This window comes from Pangasianodon hypophthalmus, chromosome 17 (genome assembly GCF_027358585.1).
Source record: "Pangasianodon hypophthalmus isolate fPanHyp1 chromosome 17, fPanHyp1.pri, whole genome shotgun sequence".
In the NCBI taxonomy this organism is placed as follows: Eukaryota; Metazoa; Chordata; class Actinopteri; order Siluriformes; family Pangasiidae; genus Pangasianodon; species Pangasianodon hypophthalmus.
In genome coordinates this window covers 6,896,240-6,909,697 of record NC_069726.1, presented here as the reverse complement: position 1 = coordinate 6,909,697, position 13,458 = coordinate 6,896,240, and the positions used below count along the sequence as shown (strand labels likewise).

The 13,458-nt window shown below is 42.4% G+C and overlaps 1 protein-coding gene across 1 annotated transcript; it reads left to right on the top strand.

Moving 5' to 3' along the window:
* Window positions 1-206: 206 nt before the first annotated feature.
* Window positions 207-12,205, top strand: mn1a (meningioma 1a). Its single transcript, XM_026943963.3, has 4 exons — window positions 207-1,207; window positions 1,398-4,676; window positions 8,613-8,673; window positions 8,779-12,205. Exons 2-3 carry the CDS (start codon window positions 1,574-1,576, stop codon window positions 8,621-8,623), a joined length of 3,114 nt encoding a protein of 1,037 aa, XP_026799764.1. The 5' UTR covers window positions 207-1,207; window positions 1,398-1,573; the 3' UTR covers window positions 8,624-8,673; window positions 8,779-12,205.
* Window positions 12,206-13,458: the final 1,253 nt, after the last annotated feature.

The window sequence follows — 13,458 nt, the reverse complement described above, 5'->3', positions numbered from 1 at the left end:
AATCAGAATAAATCTCTCTCTCTCTCTCTCTCTCTCTCTCTCTCTCTCTCTCTCTCTCTCTCTCTCTCTCTCTCTCTCGCTCTCTCCCCACCTCTCCACCTCTCTCCACTAGATGGCGCTGTGTGGCTTTAGCAAACATCCTCATCCATTTTGAGTTTCCTAGCAGTTTTAAATAGGAACTTTTAAGAAATATAGTGCAGGACAAAACTGCAGTTGTATAATATTCTACATTATCTTACATCACATTGGATATTAGTGTTAATATTCAGGGGCAATGATGTAATGATGTATTATACACTCGAACTACGAACACTTTCCCATTTATTTCTTCATTCACTTCACAAGTTTGCATAAAGTTTGGCAACACTATGACATGACACGTAATGTAGTATACGTGTATATTAATGTGTTATAATCGGTATACTGTAGTATAGTATTTACAAATATATAATCTACACCAATTCATTTACTTGGCCTCCGGTTCAGATTAATATACACTGGCTTTTCTTTGCATCCGTGTGGGCGGGGTTTGTGGGAAGCCCCGCCCCATGCGCACGGACGCCGCGTCCGTATTGGTGATCATGCAGCGCTGGGATAGATGAGGGAATGTCAAACTTGTTGCCGACTGTAGAGGTAAACACATAAAGAAAATCGGGACAACGTAAAGATGAACGGTGCGTCCTGCTGGAGCGTCGCGTTTTGGAACCACGGCGAGCCGCCGCTCTAACAGGCGAGTAAGCGGGAGTTGAGCGCTCACCTCGCCGCCGCTCCGTTACATTTCCCACAGTGACAAACCGCCGTGTTCCGGACATTCAGCCTGCAGGCGAGAGACGCGCGCGCGCACAGACGGACTGCTCCTCGACTCCACAATGAGACAAGTTTATCTTCGTGCAGACGGAAAAATGATGACAAAGATGGCGGAGTAAACACGATCTTCCACATTTCGCAACATATGAGCTTGGCTTGGGCGCGTTTGGGAGCGTGAGGATGGGTCGTGTGCTGCTTGGCGCTGCGCCGGTTTCGCTGCCTGCAGCCTGCAGCCTTATTCACGGCAAAGTCATGTTAGTCAAGCTTTTTTGAACATGTGCGTTCTTCAGGCTTTTATCTTTAAGCTCGTGAGTGTGTGTCCTCCTCGCCAACAAAAGGACCAAAGTTTTTCTCGCTGCGTCGATTTTACGGCGACTGCCCTCTGTTTGGGGCTCCGGAGGTACTTACAACTAATTTCACATCTCCTTCCTTTACACCATATCATAAAGAATAATACAGCATTACTATAATCTGTACTGTATGTTAAAACAACCTTTTGACATTAATATTATAAAACTATTTTATACCCCAGTCATTGCTTGACAGATCATTTGACTAGTGACTTTTTTTTTCTTTTTACCTGTTAACAGCATGGACCTGGTTGGAAAAGAAGAAATTAATAAAAAAGTGAACATTTTGGAATACAGAAAATGGGATTAGTGATCATTTTGGATTATTTCCATTAATTTTTTTTTTTAAATTATTATCTGTGTGGTGATTGTGGGCTTTATGAACAGTAATTGCACAAGCCTTGTGCACAGTAACAATGAACACTAACTATAACAGTTCTGGATTTGACATGAAAGCACCATCAGTAGGTGTAGAGCCAGTATTGGGCCCTTTGAACGAACCCCCCATGCAGGGTCTCGGCTTCACTTCGGGTAGAGAGCAGTATGGATTCCAGCCTCACAGCCATGGAGATATGCTCAATATCGGACTACAGCAGCAGCATCAGCTCCATATGCCGCTGCCTTTCAACAACCAACAGCTTAATCCTGACCAGCCTTCACACCCCTACCAGGATGGGGTCACCTCCTGCCTGCATGGGGACAGACACATTGGCTTCAGTGGCAGCAACACAGGCCACCAGCACATGTTCGAGACAGAATTCAATCATTTCACAGAAGCTCAGACGCGAGAATGCATCTCGCAGCAGCAGCGGCTAGCCAGCATGCCTGATTATCAGCTCCACGGCCATCCTAATGGTAATCACGCCGTTCCGGCCCCATGTTTGCCTCTTGACCAGTCGCCCAATCGGGCCGCGTCCTTCCATGGTCTCCCATCCTCCTCTCCTGAAAGCAACAGACTGGAGCACTATAGACTTTTCCCACAGGGAAGGGTAGGGGGGTCTCAATACTGTTACCCATGCGATCCTATCTCTGGACATTTTGATATGGCCGGATTTTCTACTCCTGATTCCACTGAACCCAAATTGTCCTATTGTGAAGCAGGGAACCAGATGGTTGGAGGTAATTTCTCCACCTTCAATCAAAGCGGCTCACGAGCTCCTATGATTGGCGGTTCTAAAGTCGATCAGCAACTACCTCAGCAAAACACTTATTCAGAGAGGTTTGGGAACAGGGGGAAATTGGAACCAGGGGTCACTCCTAGACATCACCTCATGGCCCAACAGAGAGCAGGACCCATGGCTAGGCAGAACCCTGGCTCCCCTGTTCTTCCACGGTTGTACCACACGCCAGAGTTTGTTCCAAATAGTCCGGACATGCAAAACAACAATGTAGTGCTCCATGGTCAGCATGGCCAGCTGGATCATCCCATACACAGATTAAATAACCACAACATGCATCCATTTGGGGAGCCCATGTTTAATCCCCAGTTTGGACCTCAACCACCCCATCAACAGCATCTCAACTCTTTTCCCTATTTAAATATGGCCAAGAGGCCACGGTTTGATGCCCCAAATGGCTCTGCTGGGGAGAGCTGTCGCCCCCTGAGAAGTGGCTTACATAATCGCCCAGGCCTTGAGAACCACCTCTCCCCCTCCGCCTTTCCTACTCCCATGGGGGAATTCACAACTCACGTGACGGATGGTTTTCAATCAGGCCCCCCACCGCTGAGCTGTGGCTCACATCAACAGCAGCCACTGGCTCGCCAGCAAAACGCAGCCATGATGATCAAACAAATGGCATCTAGAAACCAGCAGCAGAGAATGAGGCAAGCAGACTTACAGCCTATAAGTCAGCATGGGGATGTTACACAGAATGGCATGGTCCACAGAGGACCGATTGGTGGCATGTCTCATTTGAATTTTGACAAGAAACATAATTTTCATGGAAACTTTGATACTCAGAACCACCACCTACCTCACGAAAACTCCTGGTTTCCTGACCCACATCAGCAATGTAGGGAAACTAACATTCATGGAATGGAGCAGTCACAAAATGGACATGATATTTTTAGATCAGGGGTCACAACTGTAGAGATGCAGTCTTTAAATTCGCCAGGGCCACAAAATCAGTTTGAAAATAGCATTAACAATCCTTTGCAGGTACAGAATTCTGATGATGGGACAATGCAGCCAAATGCACCCATGAACAGGAGACAGGGTGAATTTGGCGGAGGCCCTATAAGACGTCAGCACAGTTTCCCTCCTGGGGGCCCAAATCAACAGGGAACCCCTCAAAGCAATCCTCCCGGTTTCAACTCCTCACCAGGGAACTATCCCTCCCATCCTGAGTACATCTCCAGCCAGCACCTGTCAGTCAATAAGCTTGGGGCCCTCTCTTTGGGGAATTTAAACAAAGCAAGTACAAAAGACAGTGTGTTTGGCCAAAGCTGTCTGGCGGCTCTCTCCACTGCCTGCCAGAATATGATTGCCAGTCTGGGGGCCCCAAACCTCAATGTGACTTTTAATAAGAAGAGCCAAAATGAGGCCAAACGCAAACCAGGTCAGGTGGAGAAGGACATAAATAGCAGTGGCGGTGTTGGGGCTTGTGGCCCAGGAGCAGAGTATTTCCAGAGCAGTGCTTCTCAGAATAGTCAGACGCCTTGCTCTGGGAATAACAACAATGCAGCAGCGGGTCAAAGTGCTCTGGGCCAGATGGTGAAAAGGGAAGCTGCCACCCTCTCCCCAGACAACACTGTGGATTCTGGGAATGAAGGCAAAGGAGCAATAGGCAACGGCCGCGGGAGAGGGAAGAGAAGAAGGGACAGTGGGCATATAAGTCCAGGAAATTTCTCCCCATCATGCAGTAGCAACCCTGTGGTTAGTCCAGGCCAGCAAGCATCTTCTTTGGGCATGGGTGCTGAAGGCCGAGGCAGGACACCTGAAAGCGTCCTTGTCTCCCCTTCATTCGGAAAACCTGACCTTACAACCTCAGTGGATAGTGGAATTCAAAGCATGGGCAAGTCTGATGGCGTTTCACCCTGTATGGATTATCTAGACGATGCTAGCCCTAACTACGGCAATGAGGATGTTAGGACCAACAGAACCAGCATGAAGTGCAGTTCGGACAATAGGAGTGGCTATCCTGACACGCCTTGCATGGAACAGGTGAGGACGCCACTGGACAGTTCGGCCCAGGACGAGGTGCATCCTCTAGAGATTCTTCAGGCTCAAATCCAGCTGCAGAGGCAGCAGTTTAGCATCTCAGAGGACCAGCCACTTGCAGGAAAGACTGGCAAAAAGCCAGACTGCCAGTCTGGACTTAACGGAGACTGTGCCATGGCAAGCTGCAGCCCAGAGCCTGGCAAGGGCACTGTGAATACCATTGACCTTGACTCTCTCATGACAGAGCAACGTGCCACCTGGTATGGCCCTAGCAACAAGGCTCTGATAGAGGACTCTAGGAATGGCAAGTGCATGGGATTCTGGGACAGAGCAAGAGGCCAGAGTGACAACAAAGAAGGTAAACACAATCGACTCACAGTGAGAGCATGATGAATTGGTGGTTTTATGGACTGTTGAATTTACTGTGATGACTTAATGGCTGGATAATGAACAACTTTAGGTAGCTTAACCTCTAGGGGTTTACAGCTAATCTTTCTCAGAGAAATGGGCTTTAATTAGCACACTTTGCTACACTCTGTCTGGTGGTGACAGACACAGCATGTAAAGACGAAAATGTGGTCCATTTTTTGCTGGAAGGCAGCAATGTGTGGGCAATGTGCAATTTGTGGTGAAGAAAAGGTTCAGGCCACATTTGAAATAAAATCCATGGCCAGTAAAACATTACAGGCTATTTCCATGCTCATAAATTTTTAAATGTATACAAATTATAATGCTTAGACACACACACACACACACACACACACACAAATATTACAAATCAAACTCGGTAATGTTTAAAAATGGCTCTGCAGCTACTGTGCATGTTCAGACAATACCATTGTTTTGTCTGATAAGAACAATCTATATTGTATAAACGTATTATTATTATTATTATTATTATTATTATTGTTGTTGTTTTTACTATTATCTTTTTAAGAACGGTGTAATTTTACCTTTTTTTTAGCTGTGAAACAGAACAGAATTAGCTACACAAGAACATCAATTATAAAAAAATATTCATTTGTACTCCGTTAGCTGTGTTCACTGGAATACTGAAATAAATTCAGTGATTTTAATGAATGTTTTGAGGTACATGTACACTTAGTTTAAAAATCAAATATGGCGTTTTAAAAAACCAGGAAGGCTCAGCTCGGAGAGCTCATTTCAGTGATTCAGTAGCCTGTAGTGTTTTTTTTCTGTCAAATTTCTTATTAAATTTGACAAAGATGAGATACAGTGGATTAGATATTTCAGTAAAGGTAGGCTCATTTATCATTGATCATTTATGGGTTTTGCTTTTTTTTTGTTTGTTTGTTTTTTGGTTTTTTGTTTGTTTCTTTTTTGTTGGCCTTTTGAATGTAGGAGGGTTCGGAAAGCTATTTCAGTTTAAGCGAGAGGAGAATATTTTTGTGTGCTTTTAATTTTCATTTGGCATGTTCCTTTTTTCTGTTTTTCCCTCTGTGATGCATTATAGCAGCCCTTAAAACAACAGTTGTCTGATTTATAGTGGCTCTGGTTATGTGTCGTGTATCATGTGACTATCACATCAGTGAACTGATACTACAATACGCCGACTATGAAAATTTAATGTTGAGGAGAATTAGGTACTACTGATTAGTGAATTTTGTGAGACGAACCTTAATGTTGCAAGACACTCACTAGGCAAATGTCTTTTTTTTTTTTGTTTTTTTTTGTAGTTTATTCTCATATAATGAATAATCTAAAAATATCTACATATAATCATGTATAATTTGTGATAATAATTTATGGCATAACAAGATGCTAAATAGATATCATGAATTCGTCCTCAGTACTACAGGAAAACAGACAAATGAATTATCTAAGAATGTGCCTCTGATTTTTGTTCATGTTTTGATGTTTGAAGCTTATACGCAAGCTTTAAAATTTTAAATTTGAATGTTAAAAGACATATATATATTCTGAGAGAATTTATTAGTACAGATTATTGGATTAGTCTACGTATTTGCAGTATTAACGGTTATGTAATTGCAGCAATTGTAAATGCGTGGTAGGTATCTTTATAACAAATTATGCCAGTGATAATGTAGGATTCTACAAGGCTGTGTGTGTTTGTGTGTGTGTGTGTGTGTGTGTGTGTGTGAGAGAGAGAGAGAGAGAAAGAGGGAGAGAGAGCACGAGTGTGAGTGTGTGTATGTGTCTACACTAAGCATGCTTTTAAAATTCAATGGCTAAGCAGAAGAGATTGTCAGGTGTGATATTTAAAACAGTCACATTTCAAAATACCAACAGAATTGCGGCTCTGAGAATAAACAGTGCAAAAGACACAAAAAATCCAAACAAAATCTCATTGACTGGAAAATTAGATTAACATAAATAAGAAATAAGTAAATAAGAAATAATCAGAGTTTGCACAAATGTTTATGTGATTGTAAATTTTAAAAAAATTATAATAATACTAATAATGCATGGGTTAAGCTTCTCTTAATTAATAGTATTTACAGCATTGGTGAAAATAACCAAAGCATGAACTTACATATTAATATACCATATGTAGCTTTAATAAAGTTATGATATTAATTAAGGTTTGTCTGAATTTTAAATAAATAATAAACACCTGAATTAGCTTTGTGTTCTCCATTCAGAAATAAAAGTAAAATCTATAGCATAAATTAAATTACTAAATGGATGATGAATTCCTTGATTTAACCATAAATGATGTATATTTAAGTGATCATTTCATATTCAGCGTGAATTTATTTTTTAGTCGTGGATAGAATAAACATTAGTTTTTTCAGGTGTTCGTTATTTAGTTAATGTCACATTCATAACACTGTTTTCTGCCAAGGTCTAAAATGAAAATGTGTCATCACACACACACACACATTTGAAAATATGCTGGTTTGACGCATCAAACCTTTGACGAGTGGAGATAATCAGTACACACTAATGAACGGAGAACTAATTAAAAATGCTGCTTATAATTCTGTCTGCCATGACATCTGGATCCACATCATTCACACTGAAATTCAGTGTAACACTTTCTTCAGGCAAGAACTCTGTGATGGTCCAACACCACATACACGCGCCTTTAGCTAGAACGTTGTTTCATGGACTTAAGCGTGATTTACCAGAGCATACCTTTTATGGGAGTGTTTGTCTATCAGAATGAATTAAGGTGCTTGACGCTCCCTGCCAGAGTTCCTCCGGTACATGGTCCTTTTTTCCATTAAGAACATAAGGAAAAATGAAGATCTTGTCTTGGCATTTTCCCCTAGGGTTTTGCCAAAAGGGAGGTCTATGCTTTCACAAATGCATCAAGGAATCCAACGTTTTGCTTTGATTTATACATGTTTCCTCCCTGCAACACCCTCCTTCTTATAGACCCTTTCTGGAGGATGTAACTAGGCTCAAAACACTTTCTGACCAATTCTCTGTAGGCTTTCTCTAGCACGTAGCAGTGTTATTGAGCTTAGTTGATCTTTTTCATACTTTTCCATTTCAACTCCCAATGAAATGATCATATGTTTCTGAGATCAGCAAAGTTGCCTACAAGCTGTATATGGAGCAGAAGGGTGTTGCTGTTGCTGGTCCATATGCGGAGGTTTAGTGCCTGTAGCGTGCTGGCCAAAGAGAGCGTGTTTGAGAGCCAGATGGAGCAGTTAACCATCCAGACAGCAGCAAGCCATCCATGCTGGGCCCCTCAGCTGGCCTGAGTTCCCAATCCTCCTTCTCCCCCACTTTTTCTCCACTCACTCCCTCCCTTCTCCAGCCCCTGAGCTCATGAAGGCAGGCCCTGTATGGCCCCAGGCCTCAGATGTGAGACTCCCTCAGTGCATTTCAGGCCTCCGAAACACTGTGAAAAGTCCTTTCATATCCCTCAGCTTCACTTCCCACTCACTCTGTTGAATATTTTAAGGCTATTTCATTCAAATTTGTCAATAGAAATTCAAACCATATAACAGTATATAAAAACAGGTCCAAGAGGGACTCGTTAATGTAAAAGTGAGCGCGAGTGCCAAACGCTCTCTGTGCTCTTGTGTGGGGAGGCGCCCACAAGCCCCCCACAGTTCAGCTGGCAAGTGTTTAGAGCTTTGGATAAAACTAGCCAACAATGACAGGTAGACACTCCAAGGCTTGAGTAATAAAATCTGAAATCTGGCCCACTGAGATGATTTGCAGTAGAGTCAATATTCTAATACTAGCATGTTTCAAATTTAACCCTATGATCTGATCCTAATCTAGCTCTCTCTCTCTCTCTCTCTCTCTCTCTCTCTCTCTCTCTCTCTCTCTCTGTATCTATGTCTTTCCCAAGGGCATGGGTAGGATCACTTGTTGGATATCCCTCAATGGCTCCTCCCTGAGTCGCCAAAGAGGTAACAACTGCAGATTGACTGGAAGCAATTTTAAGGCATCTTTCAAATTGAAAAATGTATGAGAAAAGACTTGTGACTAAATTGTCCTGCCTGTGCTCTCTGCAGGTGCTGTTCAAGATTGGTGTAGGAGTGGAGGAAAATCTGAAGGAGCCCAGTACCTGTCTCTTCACTACACAGGGAGATTGAGGGATGAAGGATCCACTAAAGCTCTCATGGAGCACCCAATATTCAAATTCAAACATCCAAGAGCAGCTCCAAACACTTGGGGGTGGGGGTCCTTCCTGCCTGTTTCTACCTGACAGATCACTGTGGTGGTTAGTCCTTTATTTTTCGCTGATAATTGGATAATGTCTTCATCAGGAACAGTGAGGCCACCGCCATCTCACAGTGTGTGTTCAATGCTGCTAGGAGGCCACACACTCTGAGCCTCTACTGGAAGCTCCAACATAGAGACTGAAGACTGTGACTTAGGAAAGACAAGCACATCAGATTGGAATCTTGGACAGCGTGGCCGAATTGCTTTTAACAAATATTTTTTTAATCCTTTTCGCCATTTGTCCTCTTTTCTAATTTTGTTTTGATTACCTCATTTTTTTAAAAAACTGTCACATGAACATCAGAATATTTTGAGGTTTTTTTTTTTTTTTAAATGTAGAGACGTTGATAAAAACCTAAAAATATTTCTCCTCATTGAGCATACAGAAGGACTTCTCTCTTGGTTTCTGGCCGTTTCAAATCATCCAAAATCTTGCTGGAACACTATTATTTTCCTCTATTTATTTGATCCATTAGATCATTTTTTGATCATAAGCGATGAACATTTTAAATATATATATTCACCACATTTTATCCATCACAGATGGAAACTTGGCTGTGATATCAAATGTCTGTTTTGTCCCTCCTTCTGCTGTTTTAGAGTTAAAACAGAAACTATTCACAGGAGAAGAACCACTTTCAGTATTGTGTTAAAAACGCCTGGCAGTTCACTTTGGTCCTCAGTCCTGGATTTTTCTGACTGTGGTGGGTCAACCTTTTGACTTTGAAAGGCCAGTGGGGGTTCCCTTCTCTCCCTCCTGCTTTTGGAAATCTGATATGTAGGCTGAGCTCATCCCTTTGTGGCGGCCTGGCCAGTGTCGGAATGCCATTGTTTCAAGCCGATACTCTTCTCTATTTGGGTTTTCCCCTTCACTCGGCCTTCATTGACATACTGAGCTTCTCCCTGCTTTTAAACTAACTGGTGCTGAATATGTTTGGCCAGACTTGGCAGCCTATTCAAGCGGGGACAATAGCCACTGACAAAAGACTTTTCCTTTTAAGAAAATGGGTGTCCTTCTGGTGATTCAAAAGATCTTTAACCAGTTTATTGGTGTTTGACACCTCAGTGTTTTCCATGCTCTACCTCTTTCCGTGCTTATGATTTTAAGATTTGTTTTTTTTTGTTTTGTTTTTGTTTTGTTTTGAATTTGAATTTGCTTTTTAGTCATGACACATCGTCTTCTTCTTTAAAAAGGCCCTTAACTTTCATGTGGATTTTCACAGTGTGAAACCTTTTGAATGGACTTATACACATGCGGAAGTGGCTTTTGAAATTAAAAGCAGTTGGCATTGAAAGCCAAGAGCTTTTACTGCAATATTTACAAAGCTAAAATGGTTTTCTTGTAGAATGTATAGGAAATGTAAATAAACTGTATAGCAACTGTATAATATGGATTAATTGAGAAATATGTTGTAAATCATTGTTTTCTGCACCTGACACTCATCAATATAAAACGAACTGAGTGCATTAATTATTTGTCCTTTGTCATTTATATTCCAATGTACCATCATTTAAAAAGTTTTTATCCAATGTTTTTATTTCTTTAAGGGTCCATGAAGGTTGAGATACAGCCTGAGAAAGAGTGGGTTCATGTTTACCCTGAACTAATCTTAAACAGTGGGAAAATAGTTTTGGAAAGCAACTGTGAAGGGGAAAGAGAGAGAGAGAGAGAGAGAGAGAGAGAGAGACGTTATTTAGTGAAGTCAAGGGATACTTTCAGTGATGCCTGTGAACTGTAGCCAGGCTTTGAGGCGAGTGTAGCGTGCCTCATTCATACGCTTTACATTAATTTGCGAGCTACAGCCATGAGATATTCAAAAACAAGCAAGCTAAACACAGCTAAATGTTTGTTATATTTGTTTTGTGTGTATATCAGATCATCAGTGTGACAGGCTTTTAAAGATGATGGTGCAGCATTGTGCAAACCCAAGTCGAAATGTCTGCCACAACTGAAAGCTAGATGATGCAAGGTTTTTGAAAACCTCTCATATGCTTCTAATTATAGACAGTTGCTGCTAAATGTACACCCTTTTCAGCTGTGTTACACCACTTCATGATCCTCCTTGTTAGGGCAAATTGGGCTGCATCAGGAAACAGACTTGTGTGCAGTGCAGAAAGAGTTAACGTTACGGTGTCCTCTGGCTCCCAAGGGTGACGCACAGTCTAAGAGACGGAATCTTTAACAGGAAAAGCAGTCTGAAAAATGTCCTAGCACAGCTAGGCCGAAGGTGCATTTTCCTTGGCTGCCGCCAGACATTCTTGCACTTGTTTTTCCAATTTGCCGGGGCTGCAGCGAGACACTTTCCCATTTAGAAATGGCTGCAAATTTCTGCCTTTGCTAGTTCATATTGTCATCAGGGGACTAATTTTCAGCTCTTTATAATTCTGTTTGCTCTAACCAATGCCTAGAGATAAGATTTTTCATGCTGCAAGAGTTGCAAATGTACATATATATTTATGTATAACATATGTGGAATTAATTTGAATGTATATATGAGCAATCCTAAGCCAAGCCATTGATTTATAATGCTTTACACTAATACCTTTTCATATTTAAACTTTATATTTACTGTATTATGATCACCTCATAGTTCTGTTTGTCTTTGCTATGCTTATTTGAATTACAATATTTAGAAAAACCGGTTTGTTGGAACAGAAATATATTGGCAAAGCGTCTGAACCTTGCCTCCACCTTAAGCCCGGAATATTTGTGTATGTTTGTTTTAGGAACAGATCACTTTTCCATTCTTCATGTGTGTGTGTGTTTGCCTGAGTGCGGCCGCATGGTTTGCTTCTTACATACATGTTAATATGCAGCCCAAGTGGCTACAACATTATAGGCCTTTGAGAGGACTGACAGTCTGTCCATTCACTTGGCCCCAGAGTGGGCTCCACTATTCATGTCCGTGCCATGGTGAGGATCGCTGGAAAGAGGGAGAATAGAGGAGGATGAGGAGGAGGGGCACCTCAGTCCTTCCTTTCCTTCCAGAATGGGATTCTGCAATTGGTGTGCAAATGCCACTGGCTGCCCAAAGCCAGGCGATCCCCAAGGAGCCAGTCAGTGGTGGGACGCTGGCTAGGGCCCTTCCTCGTGTCCCCTGAATTTTTCATAGGTCAGCCCACACAATGCACACTTAAATAGCTGGGCTGCACCGATGGAAATCAGCTGCGGGGAGCGAGAGATGAGGAAGAGAAAAAATCCCCCCACTGCACAATAAGAGTAAAACAAAGATTTTAGTATCTTTTTAAAGAGAGCTCAATCTGCTCATCCAAAAGAAAGCTGGTGAAAAGGGGAGCTTTTTTGGATCCTTTTTCTTCGAAAGAATGAGGAAGAGGGGATGGAGGGGGAGGAGAGGAGAGGCCTGAGGAGAGGACTCTCAGTTGTCCTGTGTTTGGGAAAGCCTGTTGCATCTCTCGTGGCACTGGGGGAGGGATGCTTGCCTGGCTTGTGGAATACTTCTCTTTGTGCAAGTTGTATGGGGCAAGTAAGTGAGCGCTGCAGGCCAGTTCAGGAGGTTGGGATGCATTTAATGATTCTTTTATCCTCAGGGCTGCTGAAGTAAAACTGGATAACTTACCATATGAATGGTCTATGGCTGTCAGCAGTGGAACTGAAAGAGGAAGTGTGCACTGGGGGATAGATTAGTTGTGACTTATAAGCATACTTATATAGGCAGAAAGAACAAATAAAGTTATTGGAACTGAACTTTTCCTGAAAGCTCAGTAAAATATGTAGCAGAAGAAAAAAATGACTTGTATTTCCCCTTTCACCAAACGGGAGGGCTTATTCCATCGCAATGGCCTTACTTGTCTAGACAACACTGATTATAAAGCAAGGCTCGTACTAAACTGATAAATGCTTGCTATGAGGAGTCCTCGCTGACAGTATAACTCAATCCAGTGACTAGGCTTAATCTGTGTCCAGGAAAACAGCCTTAAATTATTCACATCGACCTGTATTCCAAGACTTATTGCCCTTGGTCTGCTGCACTACCCATGACTCAACATGGATAGGGAGTTGGAAACCGCAGCCTCTTTTTCTTTTTAACTCCTATTTTCTCTTCTTCCCCTTCCAATTCTTCAAGCCCCCCTCCACAAGCTGCTGGCTGGCCTCTCTGGGTCTTCCTGAGGAGGCTTTGTGAACTCATTAACAGGGGAGCGGGCTGTGATGGACTGGAAGGAGCAGAGGCATTGCAGCAGTCAGAACCCAAAGGCCCAAACCCGTAGACTTACCCTTCTCCCCCCATCTCCCCGAGGCTTTCCTGCTGTCTTTTGATTAGCAGTGGAAAAAAAAAACTGCACTGTTATCCAAAGTGCAACAATGATGAAGCCAGTCTGATACAATATTACCTTCTTGCTTAGACGTATTGATCTGTGTTGATTTCTCCTGAGTCATGCACATAATGCTGTTGCGCCCTTCTGTCAGTTACGGAATATAATATGAAATTGAGCCATTTAAATTGAATCTT

Bases quoted from the DNA above. Each gene is read 5' to 3' on its own strand.
- mn1a (XM_026943963.3), top strand. From the start codon at position 1,574: ATGAACACTAACTATAACAGTTCTGGATTTGACATGAAAGCACCATCA.